At 36.8% G+C, this 25,353-nt stretch overlaps 1 protein-coding gene and 1 non-coding gene across 7 annotated transcripts in view; both read right to left on the bottom strand.

The window, feature by feature from the left end:
- Window positions 1-25,353, bottom strand: part of ROBO1 (roundabout guidance receptor 1) — a 1,187,644-nt gene that overhangs the window by 118,990 nt on the left and 1,043,301 nt on the right. For all 6 annotated transcript variants that reach the window (XM_047722064.1, XM_047722068.1, XM_047722063.1 and 3 more), the window contains one exon: window positions 23,852-24,009. In XM_047722064.1, the coding sequence (XP_047578020.1) occupies window positions 23,852-24,009 (158 nt within the window). The remainder of the gene's footprint in view (window positions 1-23,851; window positions 24,010-25,353) is intronic.
- On the bottom strand, window positions 18,589-18,752 carry LOC125090278 (U1 spliceosomal RNA). The gene has a single exon (XR_007124270.1). It is a non-coding gene; the product is annotated as a U1 spliceosomal RNA (small nuclear RNA).

Below are 25,353 nucleotides of genomic sequence, written 5' to 3' on the forward strand. Positions count from 1 at the left end.
AAAAAACTAAAATGAATTGAGGCCTAAAAATAAAAATATTAACCTTATAAGGCATTTTTTGGAAAATGCATTTTTTCTTGAATAACAGCAAGAGATATTAATCATCAATGGCTGCTTGAAGTCAACTAAATTGCACTTTTTTCCTCCCTGCTCAAGGTGTTCTTTACCAGCATTATCTGGTCGGAACCAAACTCAACACGAAAATACCGACACAAACTTAAAAAAGAGAGAGAGAAAGAAGATTTCTAAATCCCAGATAGTCTTTCAAATTGTACATTCACATTGGAAAGCCAAGTGAGCATGGGCCCTGGAATCACCACGTCTTCGTATATACATGGGGGGTCAGGCAAGGTGATCACGCCTCGGTACCTCTGTTTCTCATCTCTAAAATGGGGATTCTCTTAACACACGTCTCCAAGGATATAGGGAGTTACATGAACTAAATCATGTAGAGTACTTAGAAAAATGTCTGTTCATCATAATTATAAACTATGCTTATGGATTTAATGATTAAAGGGACCCATTTGCCTAATCAAAACCGATCTTCCTTTGCAAGGCCACGTCCAGAAGCTTTTTATTAAAATGAACTAGTTACACATCTTCTATTGCTTTTGTCGGTAAAAGGTTTATTTGCATGAACGTAGGAAAGCCTGAGAAACAAGTAATTCTCAGGCCAAATACATTCTTATTTCCTCCAAAACAGTGATTCTTTACGAGGGCAATCACCTATCCTCTCCCAGGAAATATATGGCAATGTCTTAAGATATTTGTGGTTGTCACCATTGTGGGGGAGCAGGTGTGTTACTAACTGCTGGGGGGCAGAGGCCAGGGAGGCTTTGAAACAGCCTACAGTGCACACTGGAGTCCTCCACCAAAAAAGGGATTATCACACCCAAAATGTCAATAGTGCCGAGGTTGAGAAATTTTGCCTAAAGGCCTGGCTCAGGCCTAAGGATAAATGCTGGATTAAAAGAATAGGAAAGAGGAGTTAAAATTAGACAAAATAATAAGTATTTATTCTATTTCAGAAATCAGTGCTGCAACTTCTGAGATTAGTATAAATACCACCCCCCACCCCCGACATACACCTTCTACCCTGTTAGTAAGAAAATTTCATTCTAAAATACTGCATTCCATTCTGTACTCACTGGCAATAACAGTTAAGGGTCTCCAAGCAGACATGACAACTTAAATGGAAAACTAAACAAGTCTCACCAAACCTGGAGGAAACTGATCTCCTTAGAGATGTCAGAGACTGAAACTGACAAAGGGGAAGGAAGAAACAACAAAGTGTAGCAGATAGAGAAATACCGAAAGAAAGAAAGAAAGAAAGAAAGAAAGAAAGAAAGAAAGAAAGAAAGAAAGAAAGAAAGGAAGGATGGATGGAAATGGTAGACTTCTATATGTATAAATGCAAGTTGATTGTGGCATTATGTCAATGACTGAATGGAAACCGAGTTAAGCAAAAGCCATCATTTTATTCTCTATGGTCACAATCATGGACTACATGGGAGCCTGTTTTTTTTCAATAAACAAAAGAACAGGGAAAACACAGCACTATAACCCCGACCAAAGAGAACATACCAGCTCTCAAGCAGGACCTGTCATTAATCGTCACCATTTTATGTAGAGTCGTATAATAATATTGACTGTAGAGGGTGACTTTATACATTCTAAATCTTCGTGCCCCTTTGTAAACCAAAAATTGACATTTCCTCTCTACCACAGAAAGGAAAAATATGTCTAACACATACAAAACACTATAAATGTGAAAATAGCCACATTTAAAACAAGCTCAGAAATATGTCTTGGCAGGTCTCCTCCTGCAACTGGATCTGACAGCCAAATTGTAAACCTATCAGAAAGGAGTTTGTATAATGAACAGACACAGTGTTAAACAGGGCACTGAGGCAACACTTCTTCAGTTAACATAATCCCGGTGGTGGAGAAGCTGAATGAGTTAAGCTTTCAGACAATATGCTGGCATCCAGCCTATGTCAAAAATCTGAGGCAGGGGTCCTCCTTCCTCATTACCATATACCTTACCAGACCACGGTACTAACCACATTAGAAACCCACATTTCCATAAGCTCTAGACAGTGCTTAAAGGGGGGCCTCAGCTATCTACATACTTGATAAAAACAAAACAAACAAAGGTCTCCCAGTGGACTTGCTCTTTTTGGGGAAGGAGACAGAAGAGGGGAAAAAAAAAAAAGAAGAAGAAGAAGAAGAAAGTGGCAAAGAATTGTAAAGTTTTAAATATCGGCCTCTGAAATTTTTTTTTAAAAGTGTTTCAGAGACATTAAGGTATTGAACATATCAATGTATTTGATACACAGGATTCTTATAAACTAGCATTTTTCCCTTTTAAAAAGAATACATGGTCATTTTCCTCAGGGGTAAAATGTCTTCTCTCCTGGTATTTAAAGATTTCTCTGAAGCTGTTGAAAATCCCTTTCTAGAATGTTTTCCTCTTTACTAGACTGTTTACTAAATACAAAGATAATATAGAAAAATCAGGTGTAAGGTATGGCTTTCTAACCAAAAACAGAATCATTTTATATTTCTGGCAAGCATGAAAAAAATCAGAATTAGATTCTCAATTACAATTCTTATTTCCAGAATACAAGAAGAAAAACTGATTATCTTCGTACACATAGAAGTATGTTTTCTTTAAAAAAGTAAATTATGTAAGCTTTTTGTCTGGTTATTCCATGAAGTATATAGCCTACCCTGCAATCAGTACTTAGAATCAGAAATAAAGATGAACTTAAAATGAACTCCTTGGTATGTCTTCATTTTCTACCCTAAAGGAAGTCAGATGATTTGCAATATCTGTTACACAGGAATTTTTTTTTCCCCCAGGCATCACCCTCACAACATTAGCCATACACCTCTAGGTTAACATACTAACCCAACTGGGGCTAATTAACTAGTTTGGCTATACAAAATCTTTTCTGCTTTTAATTACATTAACTTAATGTGACTTGAATTCAGCAGACCAAAAATGAAACCACTAATCATATTAAGGGCTTCAAAGATGATTTCAAATTGCTAGCCACCAAACTGTCATACAATTTATCTCATTTCCTTTAATAGATTTTGCATTTAAAATCTGTGTTCTTTACTAGAAATACTACTTTTAAGCTATATTATAACAACAGATTAAGAGAGTAACGATTTAGAAAGCTAAAGGAGAAATATGTTCAAGTAATACCGATCAGACATACATAGGTGTTATTATACCAGTGAGAAATGGGGCTACCGAATTTTTACAATTTTCAAAAAGATTTAAAGGCTCAGAAATATTCATTTACAGTGGTGAAGGCTTGATAAGCAGGGTTAACATGAAGAGTGATATTTTTAAAGCACCTGGGCTTAGAAATTATTTTTTTCTGAAAAACTTGATTCTTTACCACTGTTCTCATACTATTTTTGCAAAGTAAATAAGAGGAGAGATTTTGAATTACAGTCTAGTCTAGCATATATCATCCTTAGACAATTTACTACTAACTCTCTCTGGGTAGAATATCTACTCCCAGCAATGTTGTCAGTTCTGCCTGGATCTCTGACCGACAGCACGGATGCCAAGCTGTGGTGAACTGGAGGAGAAGTACGTTGCATGGGTTTAAGACTTCTTAATGACAATGAGATGCAGGTACCCCAGATGGCCAGCCATGGCCCCCAGACATTCTCCTTAGTGAAAGAAACTACAGGGCGGTTTTGGACGGTCCCTACGGACTCCTTTCAACAGAGACATGTAAAGAAGCGTCACGACAATGGCTTTTAGTTTTTTTTCAAATTTAACATTAATTCAACAACAACGACAACAAAAACAAACCAAAAAGATGTCTTGCTTGAACAGGGAGCGGAGAAGGGGGAATTAAAATAATAGCCACTACTTTCCCATCTGGCTGCCAAAGTAGTATCACTTTTTTTTTACTTTACTGCAAACAATTCAGATTAACGCATCTGTGTTTTCTACAAGATACACTACAATAGCATCTTTCAAACACAACCATGCTTTACCGCATTCAAAATTAAGCAAAACGACTGGTGGTCGTGGAATTAAAAGTACAAATGATAGACAAAGGACTGGATAAAATACATGTCTCATAGCAATCTAAAAAAAAAATTACAACCAAGTAAAAGATAATTTATGTACCCAGATCTTACACAGTATCAAAGAAATTACTGTGTTTCTTATGTGGCAATATTTCTTATATCTTTAAGTAGTTCGAAAAGATTCGCTAATAAAAAGTCATGTTTAGAATTAAATCATTTCATGTTTTTACTAATTCTGCTTTAATATCAAATATAGGTATTTATATTTCTGAATATACATATTAATGATTGGGTTCTTGTTTCACTCTTTGGAATCTAAACTTAATGTAGTTAGTAATCAGAATCAATTTTAAATTTTTGACAAATTTCCACTATCAAAAATCATTGACCTAAAACAATTTGTTTCTATTACTCTAGTCACCATAAACACTTTTCTTAGTATATAAACACATTTCAGGACAATTTTTATTTATTCTGCTTATTTGGACTACTCTTGTCACACAAAAATAATGCTTTTTTAAATATCAGGTATCCCTGACAACACGATTTCATGTTTAAGTCTCAATCATATGTTTTATTTTAAATAAACAGGACTGGCCAAATCCCAGTTCTTCCTGGCTAACGCAGTTTATTTCCTCTTCCTACTTTTCATAAAGGTGACTTTCGCTCAATTCGTTTTCTGAAAAATGTTCACCTTTCCTTATTCTTTTATCATTTCGGTTCATAGAGACCTTAGTGAGAGAGAGAGAGAGAGGGAGGGAGGGAGAAAGAAGAAAAAAAAGGCATTGTTTGAAATATTTCCCACTCAAGACTCTTGATTAGATATGACCTGGTTTCATGCTGTTTATCCAAAGGCTGTTAGGTAAATTTACCTTGTACTCATCCCTAGCTCATACGGACTCATGACACAACGAGAGCGACTATACCCCAGAGATAGGCTAAACTGAGAAAAATAGATTACAGAGTAGTATTCACCATATATTTTGTTTTACTATAGATTATTTAGAAAATTAATTCAGATTTTAATTGCACCACCAAACTCTTTTACCTGGATATCACTCATCCACTGACTCGGCACCATTCTTCCGCAAAGCCCATTTCCGGTTCTACCGTCTACTTAAAGTGTAAATAATGTCCATGGCATTTGCACAAAACATCTCATGGAACTTAACGATGCCTGGGTAAGTACACAGTCATTATAAAAATTTACGAAAACGACCAATCGAAAGCAATCAAATGACCATTTAAAAGGGGTAACATTACAAGGGGAAAACCGTAACGTGTAGGTCTTTCAACTGTTCAGTAGAACACAGAGGAAAAAGAGGCAACGAGGATCTCTCCACGGGCGTCCGATATTTGCTTGGGCTGTATGCACAGAAGAGAACATGATCTAATTTCATTTGTTTGCCAGTACACTTTACAATACCGTTTAAAAACCAACACGGCTTCAGCCAGGAGTTTAAACACACTGGGTCCTCAGAGGAAAGCAACAAGAGACTCATGCAGAAAAAGCAATTATCCCAGTGGGAGCATATGGCTCTCCACGGCTTGGGGAGCTGCCAGCTGAGAACACGGGCCCGGGAGATGTTGCTGCCCAGGACTACGGCAGCTGCATTTCTCTGTCATTTCCATCTCCCCGACTAAAAACTTTTCTTTTCTCCCGCATAGCAATTTATAAATTGGTAGTTGGCTGTCGGCCGCCGCAGAGGCACACACCTCTGATAATCTGATCACAGACTACGTTGGGAAGCGCTCCACTGCTAATTGCAGGCAAGGGGGACCTCCCTACAGAGAGACACAGTTGAGTTCTAGGGACAGGAGGATTTTCCTTGCGAAGATATAAATTATTACCTTTCTGTCTATTGAGTTTATCTCACCAGAGGGCTTTCCCATGAATCCTCATTTTTTTTTAAAGATTTTTTATTTATTTATTTGACAGAGAGAGATCACAAGTAGACGGAGAGGCAGGCAGAGAGAGAGAGAGAGGGAAGCAGGCTTCTCGCTGAGCAGAGAGCCCGATGTGGGACTCGATCCCAGGACCCTGAGATCATGACCTGAGCCGAAGGCAGCGGCCCAACCCACTGAGCCACCCAGGCGCCCCATCCCATGAATCCTCATTTTAACAAGGAATCATGAAAAGAAACACAGTCGCTTTAAAACCCACCCCTTTCCCTGAAGTGTGGCTCAAAGTCAATATGGAAACTTTGGCTGGGCATTTTCTCTTAGACACCCGTTTTCTTGAACCAGTCACAGTTAGGTGGTCTAAAGCAATCACCCGAAAAACGCCCCCTTTAATTGACTGTATTTCAAACCAGGGTCAGACAACCGCTTGGCGCTAGTGAAATGGAGAGAGGATAAATAGGGAAGGCTTTTAGCTGATTCCCCAGGTGTCTGGTTCCGCCAGCATTAAGATCAGAACCCCAAAGTAAATCCTATAAAAAGGAGGTAATAGGAAGAGTGGTTTGGGAAGAGAATAGCCTTCGCTAGCTATCTCCTAAAAGTAAGAAAGGGGATTGATTTTTACCTCTATGAAAATTATAGGCGTTACGTGGTAGGATTCTGCATGCGTATAAAAAATTAACTTAGCTCATAGCTATTAAAGTTAATGTATCAGTTCCTTCGCAGGTCTCATGAAACAATGTCCTGCTGTTTTAAAGGTAAAAACAAAGTCTTGTGGGCAATTTTCACTTTTGTACAAAACCAGGTTTGCTTTTGATCACCTCGTCCAACCATCTGGCTATAACTCTGAATTTACATACAGTCACTGTTAGGACAGCCTGAAATAAAAAAAATCTATGGAGGAATTATGACTATACTCTAGAAATCAAGACGACAAATGCTCATAGTATTTGAGGGAAGAAAAAGCTCATTTTCAAACACTTGGCTTTTTCAAGTTACAAGTGCACCAGCTGAAAATACTTTTCAAACAGTAAATCCCTTTTTTCTCTCCATCAGTTCTCACACTTGGGTCTTCTTCTCTACAGTTGTGGTCCAGTGTGAGAATTTCCTCACCCCCCCAAACGCCTTGCTAAAATAATGCCTTTTCCAGAGACTGTGTATAATTTGTTACTCTTGAAATTTAAATGCACTTATATTCTGAAGATGATACATAACCATGGCAGAAAAAGTAAAATCAAGGTTGTGTACGCAGGGGATTCTTGGATTCAAAAATTCACAATGGGGGCACCTGGGTGGCTCAGTGGGTTAAGCCGCTGCCTTCGGCTCAGGTCATGATCTCAGGGTCCTGAGATCGAGTCCCGCATCGGGCTCTCTGCTCAGCAGGGAGCCTGCTTCCCTCTCTCTCTCTCTCTCTCTCTCTGCCTGCCTCTCTGTCTACTTGTGATCTCTCTCTGTCAAATAAATAAATTAAAAAAAAAATCTTTAAAAAAAAAATTCACAATGACTTTATGGAAATTAACTCTGGAGAATTACTTTATGGGAAAAATGTGAAAGAAGTAAAAATCACGCAAGCCATGAATCATGGAACACAACATCAAAAACTAATGATGTACTGTATGGTGACTAACATAATAAAAAGAAGATTTAAAAAAAGTAAAAAGCAATAAAATCCTTTAATCCTATTTACTGGGTTTCCCTACAAATATGAACATCCGTAAAGTAGCTACACATTGATGTAAATACCCACTCCCATTCTGTGGAATTTTAATCCCAGAGTCAAAGGAGAGCAAGAGGAGACTTGCAAGTGACAAGCTTAATTGATTAATCAGAAGTCAGGGCTCATCAGACCAGGGTCAGAGACTCAATATCCATATGGCCAGTTGCTTCGCTCTCTTTTATTGATCACAAGACTATGAAAGAACCCAGCTCTGTTATTTGGCAAATGTGTGCCTCCTCCCATAAGGGACATATGATAAGATAAAGATAATAACCCCCTTCTCCCCAACACTGCTTCTGTTAAAACAAATGAAAATATATCTAAGTATCACCTAAGAAAGCAAGTTGGGTCATTTGTGCATGTGAGGAAGACATTAAATTCATGAGAGAAAAAGGCTGGAGCTAGTGCTTAAAGGAACTCTTCTTGATGGTTTATATCAAGCTTCAGAGTTACCCACACACATTTCACACTATTTCCTGAGAACTAATGATTAAGACATGGACACCCTGATATGAGGAAGTTGAGAGGCAACGTGGGGGGTTTGGGGGGTAGAAAAGGAATAAATGAAACGAGATGAGATCTGGAGGGAGACAAACCATAAGAGACTCTTAATCTCACAAAACAAACTGAGGGTGGCTGGGGGGAGGGGGGTAAGGAGAGGGTGGTGGGGTTATGGACATTGGGGAAGGTATGTGCTACGGTGAGTGCTGTGAAGTGTGTAAACCTGGCGATTCACAGACCTGTACCCCTGGGGCTAATAATATATTATATGTTAATAAAAAATTTAAAAATTATAAAAAAATAAAGTTAGGAGAAAAAAAAGTTATGGACAAATAAGAAATATAAAAAAAAAAGTGTCCTGACTCCTTATATTTCTTTTCTTTTCTTTCTTTTTTTTAAAGATTTTATTTATTTATTTGACAGACAGAGATTACAAGTAGGCAAAAGAGGCAGGCGGGGAGAGAGGAGGAGGAAGCAGGCTCTCCGAGGAGCAGAGAGCCCGATACGGGGCTCGATCCCAGGACCCTGAGATCATGACCTGAGCCGAAAGCAGAGGCTTTAACCCACTGAGCCACCCAGGAGCCCCCTGAATCCTTATATTTCTATAGTTATCTGTGAAAAAAGAAATTGAAGAGGACTGGAATTTGTTTAAAATAATCTTTCTCGGTTATAAATAGTTCAGTTCTCTGTTCAAGACAAAAGCTTCCTGAACAGGAAATGCAGTGCAAGAAGGTACCAAGGGTATTAATGATCTCAGTGCTCTGAACCGCTCCTAACCCCAAGTCTGTAGGTGCTTGAACTTTGAGTTGAAATTCAGAATTTTGTAAATTCTAAATTGCATCCACATAAACCTAATGAGTAGTTATTCTATCAACTAAATATTAATCTTCTATTTTATTATTCTATTTAAGAGTAATTATTAAATCCTAATAGCATGAGGTTCCAGAATTAAGTGGTGGGAAAGGTTCTGGTGGAAGCAATGTAAGCCAGTGCAAAGATTAAGGAACAAGATAAAGTCAGTTAAAAAACAACAAACCTGATCCCATGTTTCTTGCTCTCTCCCACATGGAGTATAAATTCTACAATGGTAAAGGACTTATCATATCTCTAGTATATAGCACAACACCAAAGAAAAGACAGTATCCGGTTTTTCAAGATCTTAAAAAATCAGATCAATAGAATTCTTTGATTTCATTCATCACTTCAGAAAAACGCTTGATTTTTTTTTAAGATTTTTATTTATTTATTTGACAGACAGAGATCACAGTTGGCAGAGAGAGAGAGAAAGGGAAACAGGCTCCCCGCTGAGCAGAGAGCCCTATGCGGGGCTCGATCCCAGGACCCTAGGATCATGACCTGAGCCAAAGGCAGAGGCTTTAACCCACTGAGCCACCCAGGTGCCCCAAAAGGCTTGATATTTTACAATTTAAGTTAGAAGTACACCTTTTTATATTGACTTGCAGAGGACAAATTCAAATTCTAATGACTTAATGTCAAGGTAATAAATAAATTTAAATTCTTGGATAATTCAAAAGAAGTTTTAAAGGACTTACCAAAGCAAAAACCTAGGGATACCTGTGTGGCTCAGTCAGTTAAGTGTCTGACTCTTGATTTTGGCTCAGGTTATGATCTCAGGGTTGTGAGATGGAGCCCCGCCTTGGACTCCACGCTGGGCATGGAGCCTGCTTAAGATTCTCTCTCCCTCTCCCTATGCCCCCCACTACCCCCACCCCAAAAATCATCTGCAAAAACGTAACCCCTGAAAAAAATTAAGTCTTAAGTGTAAAGTGCCTTTGATGATTTTCTCTAAAAGCACACGAAAATTACATCAGTGAATCTGTGGTACATATAATAAATGTATGAAGGTATTTAAACAGCAATCTGATTTTTATTGTTGTAAGTAAGGAAAAATTGTGATTATCAACATGTGCTCCATACACGACACTGTTGCATTTTTACAACAATCTCACAAAAGGAAGCATATTTTCCTATTTGTGGATGAGAAAATGAAGAATCAGAATATCAGAAACCTGCTCTCCCTCATTCAGTAAGTGGATCAGAACTCATTCTCCGCAGATCCAAAATAAAAGTCATACAGAGTGCTTCCTTTGGAACAAAAAGCAGGAACTCGTATTTTTTTTTTTTGCATCCCACATGACAAACTATAAATTAGTAATATCTTGCAAATGGATAGATGACAGGACTCAATGGCATGGCAAAGAAGTAGGTGCTATTGGTGGGTTTGCCTGAATGCGTTAGCCTGATGGCTCTCCTTCCATCTCACTCCATAATTTCAGCCTGACTGATCTGGATATCCAACCTAATTGCCCTTAATCCATCTGGCAGCCAGGGGGAAAAGGTGCATGTTTACACTTGACATCTGCATGTGTTCTTTGCAAGAAAAGTGTAGTTAGGTAAATATTTTATATTAGTTCCTACACAGAGGAATGCTTCTTCTTTCCCCATATAAACATGCACTTACTATCATGGCATGTTTATAGTGTAAATAGCATATTTATAAAGCTTCCCTAATAAAGATGAGGAAATCTGCCATGATCTTTTATAAGCATGATGCATGGGGCAATATAGTGGCTTAATATGTCTAGGTGAGAGGAGAGTGACACCATGAATGTTCAAAAGCAAAGGAATATGGAATGATGGATTCCTGAGCGAATTACACGTTATCCACTCAAGGAAACAAATTTCCATTATTTTCAACAAGCTTTACCCATATTGAGTTCAACTGCTCTTGAAATTTTTCCATACGAGATGATGCTCTTAAAGGTGACTTAAACAGGAGCCCGTTTCTACTGAGATCAGCATTTAAAGCTTCGTGATCACCTAGATTTGTAAGATTTAAAAAGAGAAAACCTGTGCCATCTGTTAGTAATTCTGTTAATGCATAACAGATTACTTTACAAGTATACTATTTATCATATTATCAAATTCTTCGGGTTTAAGCAGATAAAAATTGGAGTGGTCAGATGTTATCAAGAGAACATTAGTGCTTTTAAAGCACCTATCCTTTGAACAAAAGAAAATGCAAAATCAGCATTAGTTTAGACATGAACCTGAGCATAAGATTTGGGATTCTTCTTTGAGACAGTATCCTTATATAAAAGTGATAAGATGTAAAGATTGAAAAATAGAGTCAATCTTAGCTAGCTACAAATAATGAAAAAGAAATCCCCACCACTTTTAAAGGCTTAAAATAATTTCTTTGATTTCTGCATCTTGGACCATGTTAAAGCAGGAAAAGAATGCCTTGTACAATCAAGCACACTTCTCAATCAGTATACTATTTTACTTTTAAGATTATAATTCATTCTGCCTATGGTACCCAGAAAACAAGTGAAGTCTGGGTCATTCTGAGCAAATACAAAAATTACAAGCAATGGGAAAAGTCAACTTGGTTTTACAACAGAGAATTTACCAAAATGTATTTTGCTATCATTTAAATGGTTTCCAAATTAGAGTTAAGATTTATAAGCAATGCTTTAAGATAAATTTTAAAACTCTATCTTTTGAGAAGCATTTCATCTGTGATTAATAGAACATCAAAAATAAACCGGTTAGAGCACCATCCTTGAAGCCACAGATATACCTCTAATTTGGCAAACTACTTTAACCCATAATTAAACAAAGTGCTCCCAGACAGTAGTAAAATTTCATTAGTCCTTGACTATTTGGAGAAATGTAATGGCCAGATCAAATATATCAAAGTCTTGGAAAATGAAGAAACACAGCTGCTTGAGTGAGCACGTATTATATAGGGAGAAAAAAGGCAGGTTGGCGGGGGCGGGGTGGCATTTGTAAGCCTGCTTTCTCTATTAGTAGACCCAATTAATTAACCTGAAATTCTTATTACGGGCTTTGTCATCTGACCATGTGTGTTCATTTCATAGAGTTATAATACTTCTGGTTAGTATACTGTATTGATAATTACTTTGAATTACGAGGTACAACTTTAGTTGACTCAAATGTGAGCTACTACTTTCTAGAAGGTCTACTCTGACTGAAGGATCATGGACATTAAACAGAGGCGTACACCCACATCAGGTTTCAGCCCAGTGGAATCTAGGAGTTGGCCGATTACCATATGGAAGGTGGCTTGGCCAGATCTGATTAAGTACTCCCTATGTCTTCTCATGTTGTTTTGGTTGAAACCAACATTTGGGTGGGATTAGATTTTGGAAAAATACTCAAAACTATTTTTAAGGAAACCCATTCGGGGGAAAAAAAAAATCAGAAAGCCAGAATCATCTCAAGAGATTTAAAAGAATACTGACAAATGGCACGAAACACAAAACAGGATAAAACGTCAACATTGTTCACGATTACTCTGATTTTTCACATATGTTAGGACTTGTACTCATAGGGACGTTCATTACATTACTTAGAGGAAACCTGAAAATTTTATAGTGTATTATTTCCTGTTTCCTAAACCAAAGACGATTTGTTGAAGTAGAAAATACATTATCTGAAAGTCTTCAGCCTCTGCTACAGTAACTCTGCGTCCAAACCTACTAGAGCCCTCCCTGAATGAGTTTACATATAGGTATGAGGACTTTATTAGGAATTACAAGGTGTCTCAAGGGACCGAGACGAAAATGGGTAAACGGACTATACATTGTAGAGCCCCCAAAGGTAGATGCCATAGAGAAGGGGACTCATATTTGATGTGCACTTAAAAATTGATCAAAACAAGGTACAGCACGGTTTAATATGTGAAAATAATAACTGAAAATCAAGACATAAATACTTAGAATAACACCTTACAATTGAGGCTATCATGGATAGTCCTCAAAACACTTTCTGTGTTTTGATTCTCATAATAATTTTGATTATGAGATTTTTTATTTTTATAATAAATTTGATTATTATTATTATCATAATAAGTTTGATTCTCATAATAATCCTAATGAGTAATCGGGGAAGATGTTATTATCTTAATAGCGTCAATAATTAAAGGACCTGGCCAAGGTCTAGTTGTTAGTGCAGCTTCCAAAAGGAGCTTCAAGGGTCACCTGGCTGGCTCAGTTGGTAGCGCACGCAACTCTTAATCTCAGGGTCGTGAGTTCAAGCCCACATTGGGTTTAGAGCCTACTTTAAATAAATTAAAATTTTAAAAAAGAAGGAACTTGAGACAGAAGAGACTTCCCCATAGGTTAGGCTTAACTAACTATTTAAATTGTTGCCATTTTTTCTTTTTTGAATAAGATGCAGAGGCAACCACAATCACTTAAGATGGACTGGGACACATTTTTTTTTTTTTTTAATTTATTTGACAGAGAGAGATTACAAGTAGGTGGAGAGGCAGGCAGAGAGAGAGAGAGAGGGAAGCAGGCTCCCTGCTGAGCAGAGAGCCCGATGCGGGACTCGATCCCAGGACCCTGAGATCATGACCTGAGCCGAAGGCAGCGGCTTAACCCACTGAGCCACCCAGGCGCCCCACTGGGACACATTCTTAATAACATACTTGATGAAGCCAAAACATATCCAGAATTATTAATCAAACTGACACAAGGCCATGTTTGTGCCCAATGGATGAGTAAGCTGAGGCTATTGTTAAACCCTATATACTGAAAATACTACTTTCAATACTTACCAAGATAGGAAATATAGAACTTGAGACACAAAACAAGTGGCAAAATTATATGAAATGAATCCAGGAAAACACTTTACCTGTGGATTTTGTGTTAGGACTTGTCTTAGTCAAATGTAAGTGCTATTTTAGAAGAGTTGATCAGGTCTAATCTGTCATGGGAAAAATCAGAACAGGAAGAAATCTGGTGTTGAGAGGTCTGGCTCTTACTCCTGATTCACAAGACAGATTCATTAAGAGACTTGGGGCCAATCACATCACCTCGCTCCCCTTTCTTCTTAAAAATAAAGGAGTTTGCTTATTCACAATCTCTCAAGTCAGCTCCATCTGTAAAATTCTGTGAATATCTGTAAGTCCCACTTATAAAAATATATTTACTCACAGAACTAACTTGCATGGCATCTCTTCCTTCACATACTGTTAAGCTCATGGAAACCATGATTTAGAAAAAAGAAATAGTGTGGATGATACCTCCTTTCGATTTTATAAGGGAATAAGGAAATACATACATAAAGTACTTAGGGATATAAAATCAAGCACATTCAGATGAGCAACTTTTTAGCTTTAGGTATGCTGGGAAACATGATTCTGATTTATATTTCATTCATTTAATTTTTTCCCAAGAAATATATAATGAACTCCTACCATAAGACCGACCCAGAGAATATAGCTGGCCCTCAAGGATTCCTATGTATATTAGAGGAGTAACTTACAAATAATGATTTCTAACAGATTAAAAGAAGAGGACTTAGTAAAAGGCAAAGGTCAGGATAGCAGGGAGATACATTTAGGGCAGATGTGCAGAGTGGGGTTTTATAGAACATTCGTCTGTAGAAGTTGCCTTTAGGTTGGAACCTGAAAAATGAGTGAGTTACACAAAGAGGATATAGAGGTCAGGACATTCCAGGCAGGGAAGAGCATATGCAAAGACTCTCATCATCTGCTCCTTCAAGCCCTTGGTATCCAAGTTTTTAAATACATCTCTAACACATATATAATGAAAAACTAGGGCAAAAAAACACATGTTCACCAGAATTATGTTTATAATCATACTGTCATCTAAACTAATTTGTATGCTAGAACTGAGAATGTCTTTGTTAATCACAATTCTATGAGAAGAGTGCTTAGACTTCACAAGTGGGTCTGAGATGCTTGGCTTTTTTTTCTCTAGTTTCAGTGTCCAAATATGAGTATAACTATTTAAATAGAATTACAAGTTTCGGAAAAGATTCAGGATGTTCCTTGGGAAGATAAACCAGCCTTGCTCAACTGGCATACCTGATCTGAATCACGGCATTTCTCAATTCTCCTGAGAATTGTACGTAACTAGATGCATGGGAGAAAAGTCAATTTGTTACACACAGTGAATGCCTTTAGGGCATTAGGGCTTAAATTCTCTTGTGGAATCCCCTGCTGATCACAGCATTTCACAATAAAGATGTACAGAGGACTCAAACTTGTTTCTTAGTATTTGTCTAAATTCTTTACTCATGTTTCTCACCTAAACTGAATACTCTTGGTGATTCTGTAGAAAATGGAATTTTCTTACAGTGTTGAATCAGACAGAAATCAGATAGAAATTTAGATGAGACATAAATATTACATCTCTTTTCATTTATATTTTTTGTTTGTTTATTCAGGAAAGTTAAAATTGCTATGGCCCAAACAGTTCCTGATTTTCCTTTTCTATGGAGTTATTGATAACTAAATATACCCAGAGTTCAGGCAGGTATACCAACAATAGTAATAACCAGAATGTCCATTACTAATATAGAGAGGGAGTGTATCACCATTTACAATGACATTTAAGATGTATTTTCTCACTGGATTTTCACAACACAACCAACATAGGTATTATTAGACAATTCAGGTCACAGGTAGAAACAATGACATTTATAGGGATCAAATGTCCGTAAGATCATGCATTGAATACGTGTCAAAACCCAAAGTTATAATGTGGTCCTCATAATACAAAAGACCACGTTTTATTCTACTAACCACTGTATTTTGCTGGTTAAATGTGAAATTTAAGACAGTAGGATAGCACATAAATTTACTTTTGATTTCTTCCTTCTTCAGTACCACGTTTCACATTATAGATTTATACTGATATAACTCATTTAAATCATGAACCTTTTTATGTCTAAAAATATATAAAATATGTAATATGCATGACTCTCTATGTAAGATGGACAGGGAAAAAAATCTAGTTGACTCTACCCGTTTCCTCTGACCTCCACACAATAGAACTACGTATTTGTTTTGCAGGAGCACAAATTTAACTTCTCAGGGAAAGGGGGTTCAATGACATCAGCTGCATTAAGTCTGCTGATTTCCTCTAGGGGAGGAGAGGGGGAAAGGAAGCAAGCAGACATGGAACAATAAAAGAAATCGGAAAACCAGAGGAAAGCACTAATCGGAGGAAGGGAGGAGGGAGCAGATGGCTTAAGAAGGAGACATCTGGGAATTGGGGGGAAAGGAAGTAATTGGCAAGGCGAGGCTGAATGCCAAATTCATGAAGGATCTGGAGGACACTGGGGATTTGGATGGGATGTGAGTCAGCTGCTTTTCACCAAAATATCACACCAACGAGGAAAATCAAAGAAACCTACCAAAACACACAGGAAGCAGAGAAGGACTAGCAAAAGAACCGATGACATACTGCATTCTAATAACTACCTCTCCAGCATGGGATTGGGAAGGGTTAAATAATTTTTTCAATGTATAACTGATTTTTCTAACTTCATTCATGATTTTCAAATCCTTAACTGTTTTATGAAAGAAATGACGTAGGTTAAGACCCTTCTATTTGCTTTTTAACTATTTTTTACTCACCTTATACACATGTGATTTTTCATTCATATATAAACAATTCCTTTAAGCAATCTAGGCTTAGGGTGACCGTAACTGTCCTGGTTTTCCCAGGACTAGGGGTTTTTAACGTAAATACCAGGACAATCCCCAGCAAGCCAGCATGGCTGGCCATCCCATCTAAGTCACCTTAAGAAAAACTCATTAATACATTTGTTCATTGTGTTAAAATACATTGATGCTATAATTTTTCTACATTTTTCTAAGAAGAATGAAAAAAAATCTGACTATAGTTATGTGATAATTATATCTACAATAGTAGATGTACCTACTATAACAGATAACTGTATCTACAATTTCAAGTAGATGAAATTGACAGTAAAATGGTTTCAAATCTGACTATGGCTTTGATGGAAACAATTTATAATAAAACTATTTCTCCATCATCTGAATTATTTTTTCAATTAGGTAAAAAATACCTTTTTAAGACATACAGAATATTTATAGCATGCTACTATAGCATATAGAACAGGTAGGAAGAAAAATTAAAAAGTCAAGGCACAGCTTATCACAAAGAATAACACAAGTCATTAAAAAATATTTATGTCACAAAGCCACATACAAAGAGAATGGAAAAAACATGTTTTATTCATCTGTAAATTTTAGCTCAAAAGTTAAGAATTTCAAACATGAAAAGATGAATGTCTTTTAAGCTTTTCTTTTAACTGGTAAAATGAAATCATTCAAGATAAATGAAAGCCAAAGGTTATTATTAAGAAACTAACTCTGATATTTCAGAATTGAGTCCAGGTAGATCTCACAATCTACACTGTACTGTTTACGGTATTAGTTTTTTTTTTAATTAATTAATTTATTTGACAGACAGAGGTCACAAGTAGGCAGAGAGACAGACAGAGAGAGAGGAAGAAGCAGGATGCCTACTGAGCAGAGAGCCCGATGCAGGGCTCGATCCCAGGACCCTGAGATCATGACCTGAGCTGAAGGCAGAGGCTTTAACCCACTGAGCCACCCAGGCGCCCCTATGGTATTAGTTTTTTATTATAATTTATTGTATCTATACAAAATTGCCAAGCCACTACATCAACAATATTTTCTTTAAGTCAATTTCCTATTCATCATAAATTTCTTATAATCATTTAGTTCTTCAGCAGTAAGTTTTGAAGTGTGTACAGCTGATTATATTTGAACCTGGTTAATCTATAATTTGGACTGTTCATCATAAAACACATTCAACTGAATAATTCACTGATCCATAATATCCTTTTTAACATAGATCCTTCTTTCCCTAAATGTCATATGGTAAACAGTTATGGCTCATCCTCATATTTTTTGAGGTAGGGTTAGAGCCAGGAGAGAGAGGGGCGGTGGCAGGAGGAGAAGAAGAGAGAATCTAAAGCAGACTCCATACTGAATGATGAGTCTGATGCGGGGCTCGATCCCACAACCCTGAGATCATGACCCTAAGAGTTGGCCGCTTAAATGACTGAGCCATCCAGGTGCCCCTGGACCAATTCTTAAATGTACCAATCCTACGTTCAAGACCACCATCACCTTCATGGTGTGAACTACCTCTCCAGACCCTTATAAACATAATGTTTTATTTCAATTTTTTCAAGTATTTTATTTTTAAGTAATCTCTACACCCAACATGGGGCTGGAACTCACAACCCTGAGATCAACAGTTGGGTATTCTCTGGACAGAGGCAAACAGGCTCCCCTTAAAGATAATATTTTACAGCAGAAGCTAAAGGATACTGTTATTCTAAGTTGAAATCTACATTGATAGCAAGTCAGAGTCATTATGTGTGTGTGTGTGTGTATAGTATATTATATATATATAGGAGCCTACAGAAAATATTATTAGTGAGCAAACGACACAGGCTCACATAATTGTTCCCCAGCCAATTCAGAGTTAATTGCTGCATTAGTGAAGTTTTTAGTATTTATCTGACAAAGTCCCCCCCCCACCCAGGGGAAAGTGCAAACACAGTCCCCCACTACCACAAATTATGCAGTCGAGTTTCCCACATTTGGGGAAATCACAGGGGTCAGTACATCCAGAGTGCAATGGATAAGCCTCGCCCTGGGAAAACCACCTTCGTGATCACGGTATCTCCCCGGTCAGGGATGTATCTGACAAAGGTTTTATCAAGATTAAATAGGTCAACATATGCAAAGTACTTAGAATAGGGCCTGGCACATAGCAAAGTGCTATGTTACGTGTTTACTACCATCATCATCATCGTCACCATCATCTTCTCCAGGATACCTACTAGCAAGTATAAGTGTGCCATAAAGGAAAAAAAAAAAAGCTTATTCATTTAGTTTCTAAGGGAATTAGAGATAACATAGAGTATCAGGGACTTGGCAGGTGCTCAATACTTTTTTTCCCTAATTTTAACATTATCGATTTTTCACATTTACAAAACAACTGTGAATTTAAGCACAATATTTCCAAAGTATGTTGAAATAAAATAAATATATCATTTTTTGTAAAGTACACCCAAGGGTTCTCCATTACCCCCCCAAAAAAGTTTCAGTCCTCTGATTCATCTCTATGAGAAAACTTCATTTATTAATAATAATGGTTATGACTAATTCTCAGGCATATGAAGTAAATCTACTTAATCCAGCCTGCCAGTTAAACTACTTCTATTTCTAATTCTAAGTATAAATACTCATGTCTAGAAAAAAAATAAAAGGAAGAAAGACTAAACATCATCTAAGTCCTCCTTCAAATTATTCCAAAATATAAGTGCCAAAAGAGTTCTAAAAGAGTCTCCTGTCAGGTAGGAAAATAAGAAAATGCTATTTATATATTGTTGGTTTATAATCATCACAGATCTAAAATTTGGCTCAGAATCCAGGTCAATGTAAAAAGAAATGACTTAAGAACATCAAAAATACAGGTGCAGCTACAATTCAATTACATATTTGCCCTTTTTTGTAGGGTGTGTCTTTGTTCTCACAGCTGGGAGAGATGTACTTTACATTTTCAACAAAGAAAGCCACCACATTAAAGAACTCAAGAAATTCCTATAACCAAAACTGTAGCAATAACTGTGCAATCTTTACTTGCCGTTCATAAAGATAGTATGTGCTTTAATCTCCTGTTCATCTGTACTCAACACATTTGGCAAAGTACATTAACAACAGAAATGAAAACAATTATTTGAAAACAAAGCTTAGGAAAGAAGAATCACGTAAAATATCCAATAACCAATATCTCTTAAGAGACTACTTTCAGTTTGAGGGGGAAAAAAAACGAATTGGAAATAAACGTCAGACATTCTGTTTCTGTTTGAAATTTTTGTTTTAATTACTTAATTTTAGTCTTGCCTAAAGGAAAACAAAAGCAAAAACAAAAACAATTATGATCTAAATAAGAACAGTAATTCTGAACCCAAACTGCTGATTTTAATCTATTCATCTCCCTGTATGTATGATTTTTTTTTTTACCTCTAGTGTTTTATCAGTTTAACAGTCATAATTTATCCAAAACACACAGATGGTCTTAGAAATAGTAGAAGTTTCAGATGTTACAACTTCCTAACATATGGAACACTATCGTGGATCATCATTTTGACAACATTTAAATGATTTTAAAATTATTTATACGTTAACATCTTGGCATTTTTTTGTACTCCTAGGTTATTACAACTTTAAACTGTTTTGATTCCTGATTGGAGATGGTTCTTTTATTGACTCTACCCTACTAATGTGTAAGAGAAATAGTGCCCTGCATTCACAGGAGGGCACCTTCTGGGGCAGCAAAGGATAAATGAAGACCCACTAATAAATTAAACATTATGGCATAAAGCATGACATTGCTTCAAATTCAGTATTTGATACAATAGGAAGTTCTGAGATTTATAAAAAATCAAATTTACCATAGCAGTATTAAACTGTGAATATCACAGAAAATGCACAGATACACACACATATATTAAGAGTAAGTCTGAGACCTTTCAAAATGTGAGACTACAATCCCCTTTATTTTTTATCTTCTATATAAGATACAATATAAAAAGTTTTGTTCATTCTCTGTGTCTGATTTCAATCTTTCCAATCGCTCCTGAACCAGGTCAGTGAGGTTTCAACCCTTCTATTCCACGGACAGTGCTCTTGGGAAGGTCATCAATGAATGACCACCAAGTTGTTCAATTCCATGGTCAATTCTCAGTCCTTCTATTATGTGATAAACCAGCTGCAACTGGCTCAGTCTTTGCCACCTCCATAACACACTGTCTGCGTGGCTACCCTCTGCTTTCCCTCTGTTCTCACTGCTCACTCCTAGTCTCCGCTGCTCTTTCTGCCTCTCTTCCCTGAGGGCTAAACATTGGACCTCTTTTCCTTTCTACGTATAATCACTCCCTTGGTGACTTCAGTCTCCTGTTTTTAAATAATATGGACACAATGATGATTTCCATATTTATCAGGACAAGCTACATTAGCCTGTGGTAAGAAATGCTCTGTGAGTTAATACAACAAAGATTGCTCACTCATTTGATGTGTCCATCATGGCAGACAGAGGTATGGGGTGGAAAGTTTTGCTACCCATTACTGAGGGACCCAGGTTCTTTGAGTGTCCATGTTGTAGCTGCACTACTTGGAACAAGTGTCCCCCTTGCTTGCCACATGGTGAAGAAAGAAAGTGCTGGAGGCTCACTCACCAGTATTTAATTTATTGAATTTTGACTCACAGCCCACAAAGCTGAACCAGTCAAATTGGTCTGCCCAACAGCAAGGAAACTGGGAAGCAGAGTCTTTCATCTGCCCAGAAGGAGGGGAGGATTGCACAGTAATGAGTACTTGCTATGTCTACCACAACTCAATTTTTTCTCCAGCCTCAACCTCAACTCTGAATTTCTGACTCATGTTTCCAACTGCCTGTTTGACATTTATACTTGGATATCTAATAAGAATTTCAAAATTACTATGTCCAAATCTGAGCTGCTGATACTTCCAACCCCAAATCCTCTCTTTCTACAATTAATGGCATCTCAATATTTTCAATTGCACAGACCAATAAATTAAGGTAAGCCTTGACTCTTCTCTTTATTTATAAGCCACGGCCAATCTGTTAGCAAATTCTGCTGGCTATCACTTCACAGCAGATCTAGAATTTAACCACTCCTCACTACTTCCCCTCCTAGCACACAGAGCCAAATTACCATTTCCATCTTGTCTAGATTATTGCAAAATCTCCCAACTAGTCTTGCTGCTTAATCATTATTATCCGTCAGTGTTTTCTCAAAACAGCAGAGGATTCTGCTGAGAATCCTCTGATGCTTTCCACTTCACTCAAGGGGAAAGGCCAAACTATTTACAAGATCTATAAGGTCTTATAGTAATCTATATTTATATCTGTACCTATGTCTACATCTGTATCTATATACCTATATCTACAGTCTAGTTACTTGTTTTCCCAATATTATCTCCTACCAATCTCTCCTTTGCTCAACCCCCACTGACCACTTCCCTCTTTTAAAAAAAAATGTGTTAGGTGGTCCCCATATTAAGGTCTTTAAACTTTTCTTCTGTTTACTTTTCCAGGTGCTTGTGTAGTTTCCTCCTTCAATTTTTTCAGGTTTTTATGGGAAGCATTCTCTGGTCTTCCTATTTAAAACTAAAATCCTACCCCTATCTTAATTAATCTGTCTACTCCTTTAGTATTTTTTACAGGACTGATTATAGTCTACTATATTATATATTATACTATCTATTTTGGTTTTTACCTGTACTCTCACAGAATTTAAACTTCAGAAGGGGTCTCACTGATTTCTGCTTAATGCTGCATCTCCAGTGCTAAGAATTTTAGCATTCATTGGTATTAAACACAAATAGGTAATTAATCAGGAAAGATCTAAAGGAGGAAATGGGTAATAATGGTTTCAATGTGTTTGAATCACTCAGGCAGGGAAATGGAAATTACAGATAGTAGTCATTAGATGACTTAAAATATGTTTTTAAGACAAAGATATTATCTTAATTATAAATAAATCTAAAAGGAATCCGTCATCACCAATAAAAGAAGCATTTGTTTCTATAGTCTCTACTCCCCTATGCTCTCAACTTCACTTCCCCAGTGTTTCCCATACAGTTCACTTTGCACCTCTTAAAAGTACAACCAAGTTATTCTCATTCCAATTGCTAGAATTATAAAAATCCTTTGAGACATTCATTCTAATTCAGATCACTGCAGAAAAAAATGCTTGGTTTTTTTTTTTTCTTCAAGGTCCCTAAAACCCATCTACCAAAGCCTTCTTGATTTTATTTTTCACTATTTAATTCTCATGCTAATCTGCTAACTGGTTGTTCAGAAATAGTGCAAATGTTTATTAGGGTTAAGTGGTCTGTATTATAACTTTGTTCTTCTACACATTTAGCAGTGACTTTTCCTTAAACACGTATTCTCCTGAGTACCTCTAAATCTTGGCCAATGAATTCATAATGGACACAGAGTATGAGCAAAACAAAGAAGCGTATAGAGGGCAAGACTGTCCAATCATAGAACCAAGGAGAGTTCAGTTATTTTGGTACTTTAGCAAACACCTGACAAGATAGAAAAAGAAAGAAGAGGCAAAGAAATCATATGGACTCACTGATGTCAAGAAGAAAATGCATCCTTACTCCAGATAGCATATTTTTCTACTTGTATATAGCAGGAATTTGAAATCTAATAATCTAGTCACGCAATTTTATTTTGGAAGGAGATAAATCCATCATGAACCATCATTCAGAATGAGATTTTAGTTTTTAGGAACAACAGTGAATTCTACAGAACACAAAAGCCATTTGAGAAGGAGAAAGAGATAAGAAAAAAACAACCCACAAATGCTTAAGTGACTTAGGAGGCCTTTGGAAACATACTGTATTACCAAATTTTTAACAATTTTTACTGTAGCATATGGAGATGTGATATGCCCTGAATTATAATAACAACTAAATCATACATAAAAGTGTCAAGTCTAAGACATTAAAGTAGAAATTACGGTTTTCTCTTCCTAATCGCCAAACGAAGCAACACACATTTTGCTCACTCATTTTCACGTCAATACAGGGAAAATGGAAAGATGTTTATTTTAATGGAAAGACGTGAAAATAGGAGATAATATAACCCTTTATTAAAAAAACAAAAAAGCAAAAAACCTGCTTCACTTTTCCCTTTTCAGTGAAGATATATACAGCTAGTTCTATAAATGTTCCCTACTGCTGAATTAAATACTCACAGTTATCCTTTCATCTTTGTCATCTAGCGGGGAGCCATCTTTCTTCCATGAAATAGTGGGTTCCGGATGGCCTCGTGGAGGCTGGCATTCCATCACAGCAGGCTCCCCCACTGCCACCATGACATCGGAAGGATTTTGTCTGAAGTCATCTCGTAGGACTGTGGGAACAAGATGAAATCATTATACTCCATGTGATATAGACAGTCCTTATCTCTGAACTCTGGCTAAAGAGACATTTATTATAATAAACTAGTAGTAATAGCCATCTCCATATATCTTGGGAGAATCTATATCTACTTAGAGATATATGCAACTTGATAAAGATATCTGGCCTTAAGCATACACAGCAGGGGTAATTTGATATTCTCTATGGGCCAGTGGACAGATGTATTTTGATATTTTGTGCCATCACAGTTAGCATTTGGCATTTCTTCTCTGCCTACTGCCCACATTTTCCCATCCACATGCTAATGAATAAAAGTGAACCTGCCTTTGACTTACATTTCACAGAATCCTTAAACTTATTCAAGGTGAGAGATATTAACCACATTTATGCGGTTAACCCTATATTTTACACAGGAGGAAAAGTTTCTTACAATGACCTTCACTGGATACCAGTGTAATATTACCATACTATAAAACAAGCAGTGTCATTCACTTTGTAACCATTGGAATAAAAGGTAGTAAATAAACCACATCTGAATTTCAGAAAGAGTCCATCCAGCAAAAGTGTCCTCTGTATCTTATAAAAACATCAAGAACTCATGAATTCTTCTGCATCAGTTCATCTTAAATCACAACTCCATTGTCTACTTGAACATAACTTCTCTTTCCCCATTTACAAAGCAAGCACGGAGATGAATCCTTCCAATACCAAAGTGAAAAATGTTCTCTTTCTCCCACTCCATTTTCTCCCAGTGTGTGATAAAATGTGAACAATTTTCATAATCGTATTTAAGAAGGTACTTGAAAATGTTCATTGGTAGGTTACATGCACAGATTTGAAGTGATAAATGTTACTTCTCTTTTGAAACCTATTGACCTGAATATTTGGTACCACAATTTTGTGCTAGAATGTATGTCTTTCTACCCCAAAGACACTGAAAAATATTTTAATGGATGAAGTACTACACCATCGAAAAGTTATATTCAACTGTTATTTCAAAAGATGCACTTAAATTTTGGTTTCAGAACCTCAAACAAACTTACAGGGTTACAAAATCCTGCATTTTTCTCTTCTAATTCTCTACTTTTCCTTCCTCTCTACCAACTAAGTACGTGCACACATCTGTGTAAGCTTTAACATCCACTCAAACAAAACTGTTTTTTATATCTGCATATTGAGACAATTTGGGCACAACATGACTATGTTAACACTTGGAAAATAAGACTTCAAAGAGGAGACTCGATCCTCCTCTTTGGCAAGAATGGTAAAAGGAAAAAGAAAAGTCAATATAATCACACCACGCTGTCGTAATTCTAATTTTAATTCTGTACATCAT

Source organism: Lutra lutra, chromosome 1, assembly GCF_902655055.1.
Source record: "Lutra lutra chromosome 1, mLutLut1.2, whole genome shotgun sequence".
Classification (NCBI taxonomy): Eukaryota; Metazoa; Chordata; class Mammalia; order Carnivora; family Mustelidae; genus Lutra; species Lutra lutra.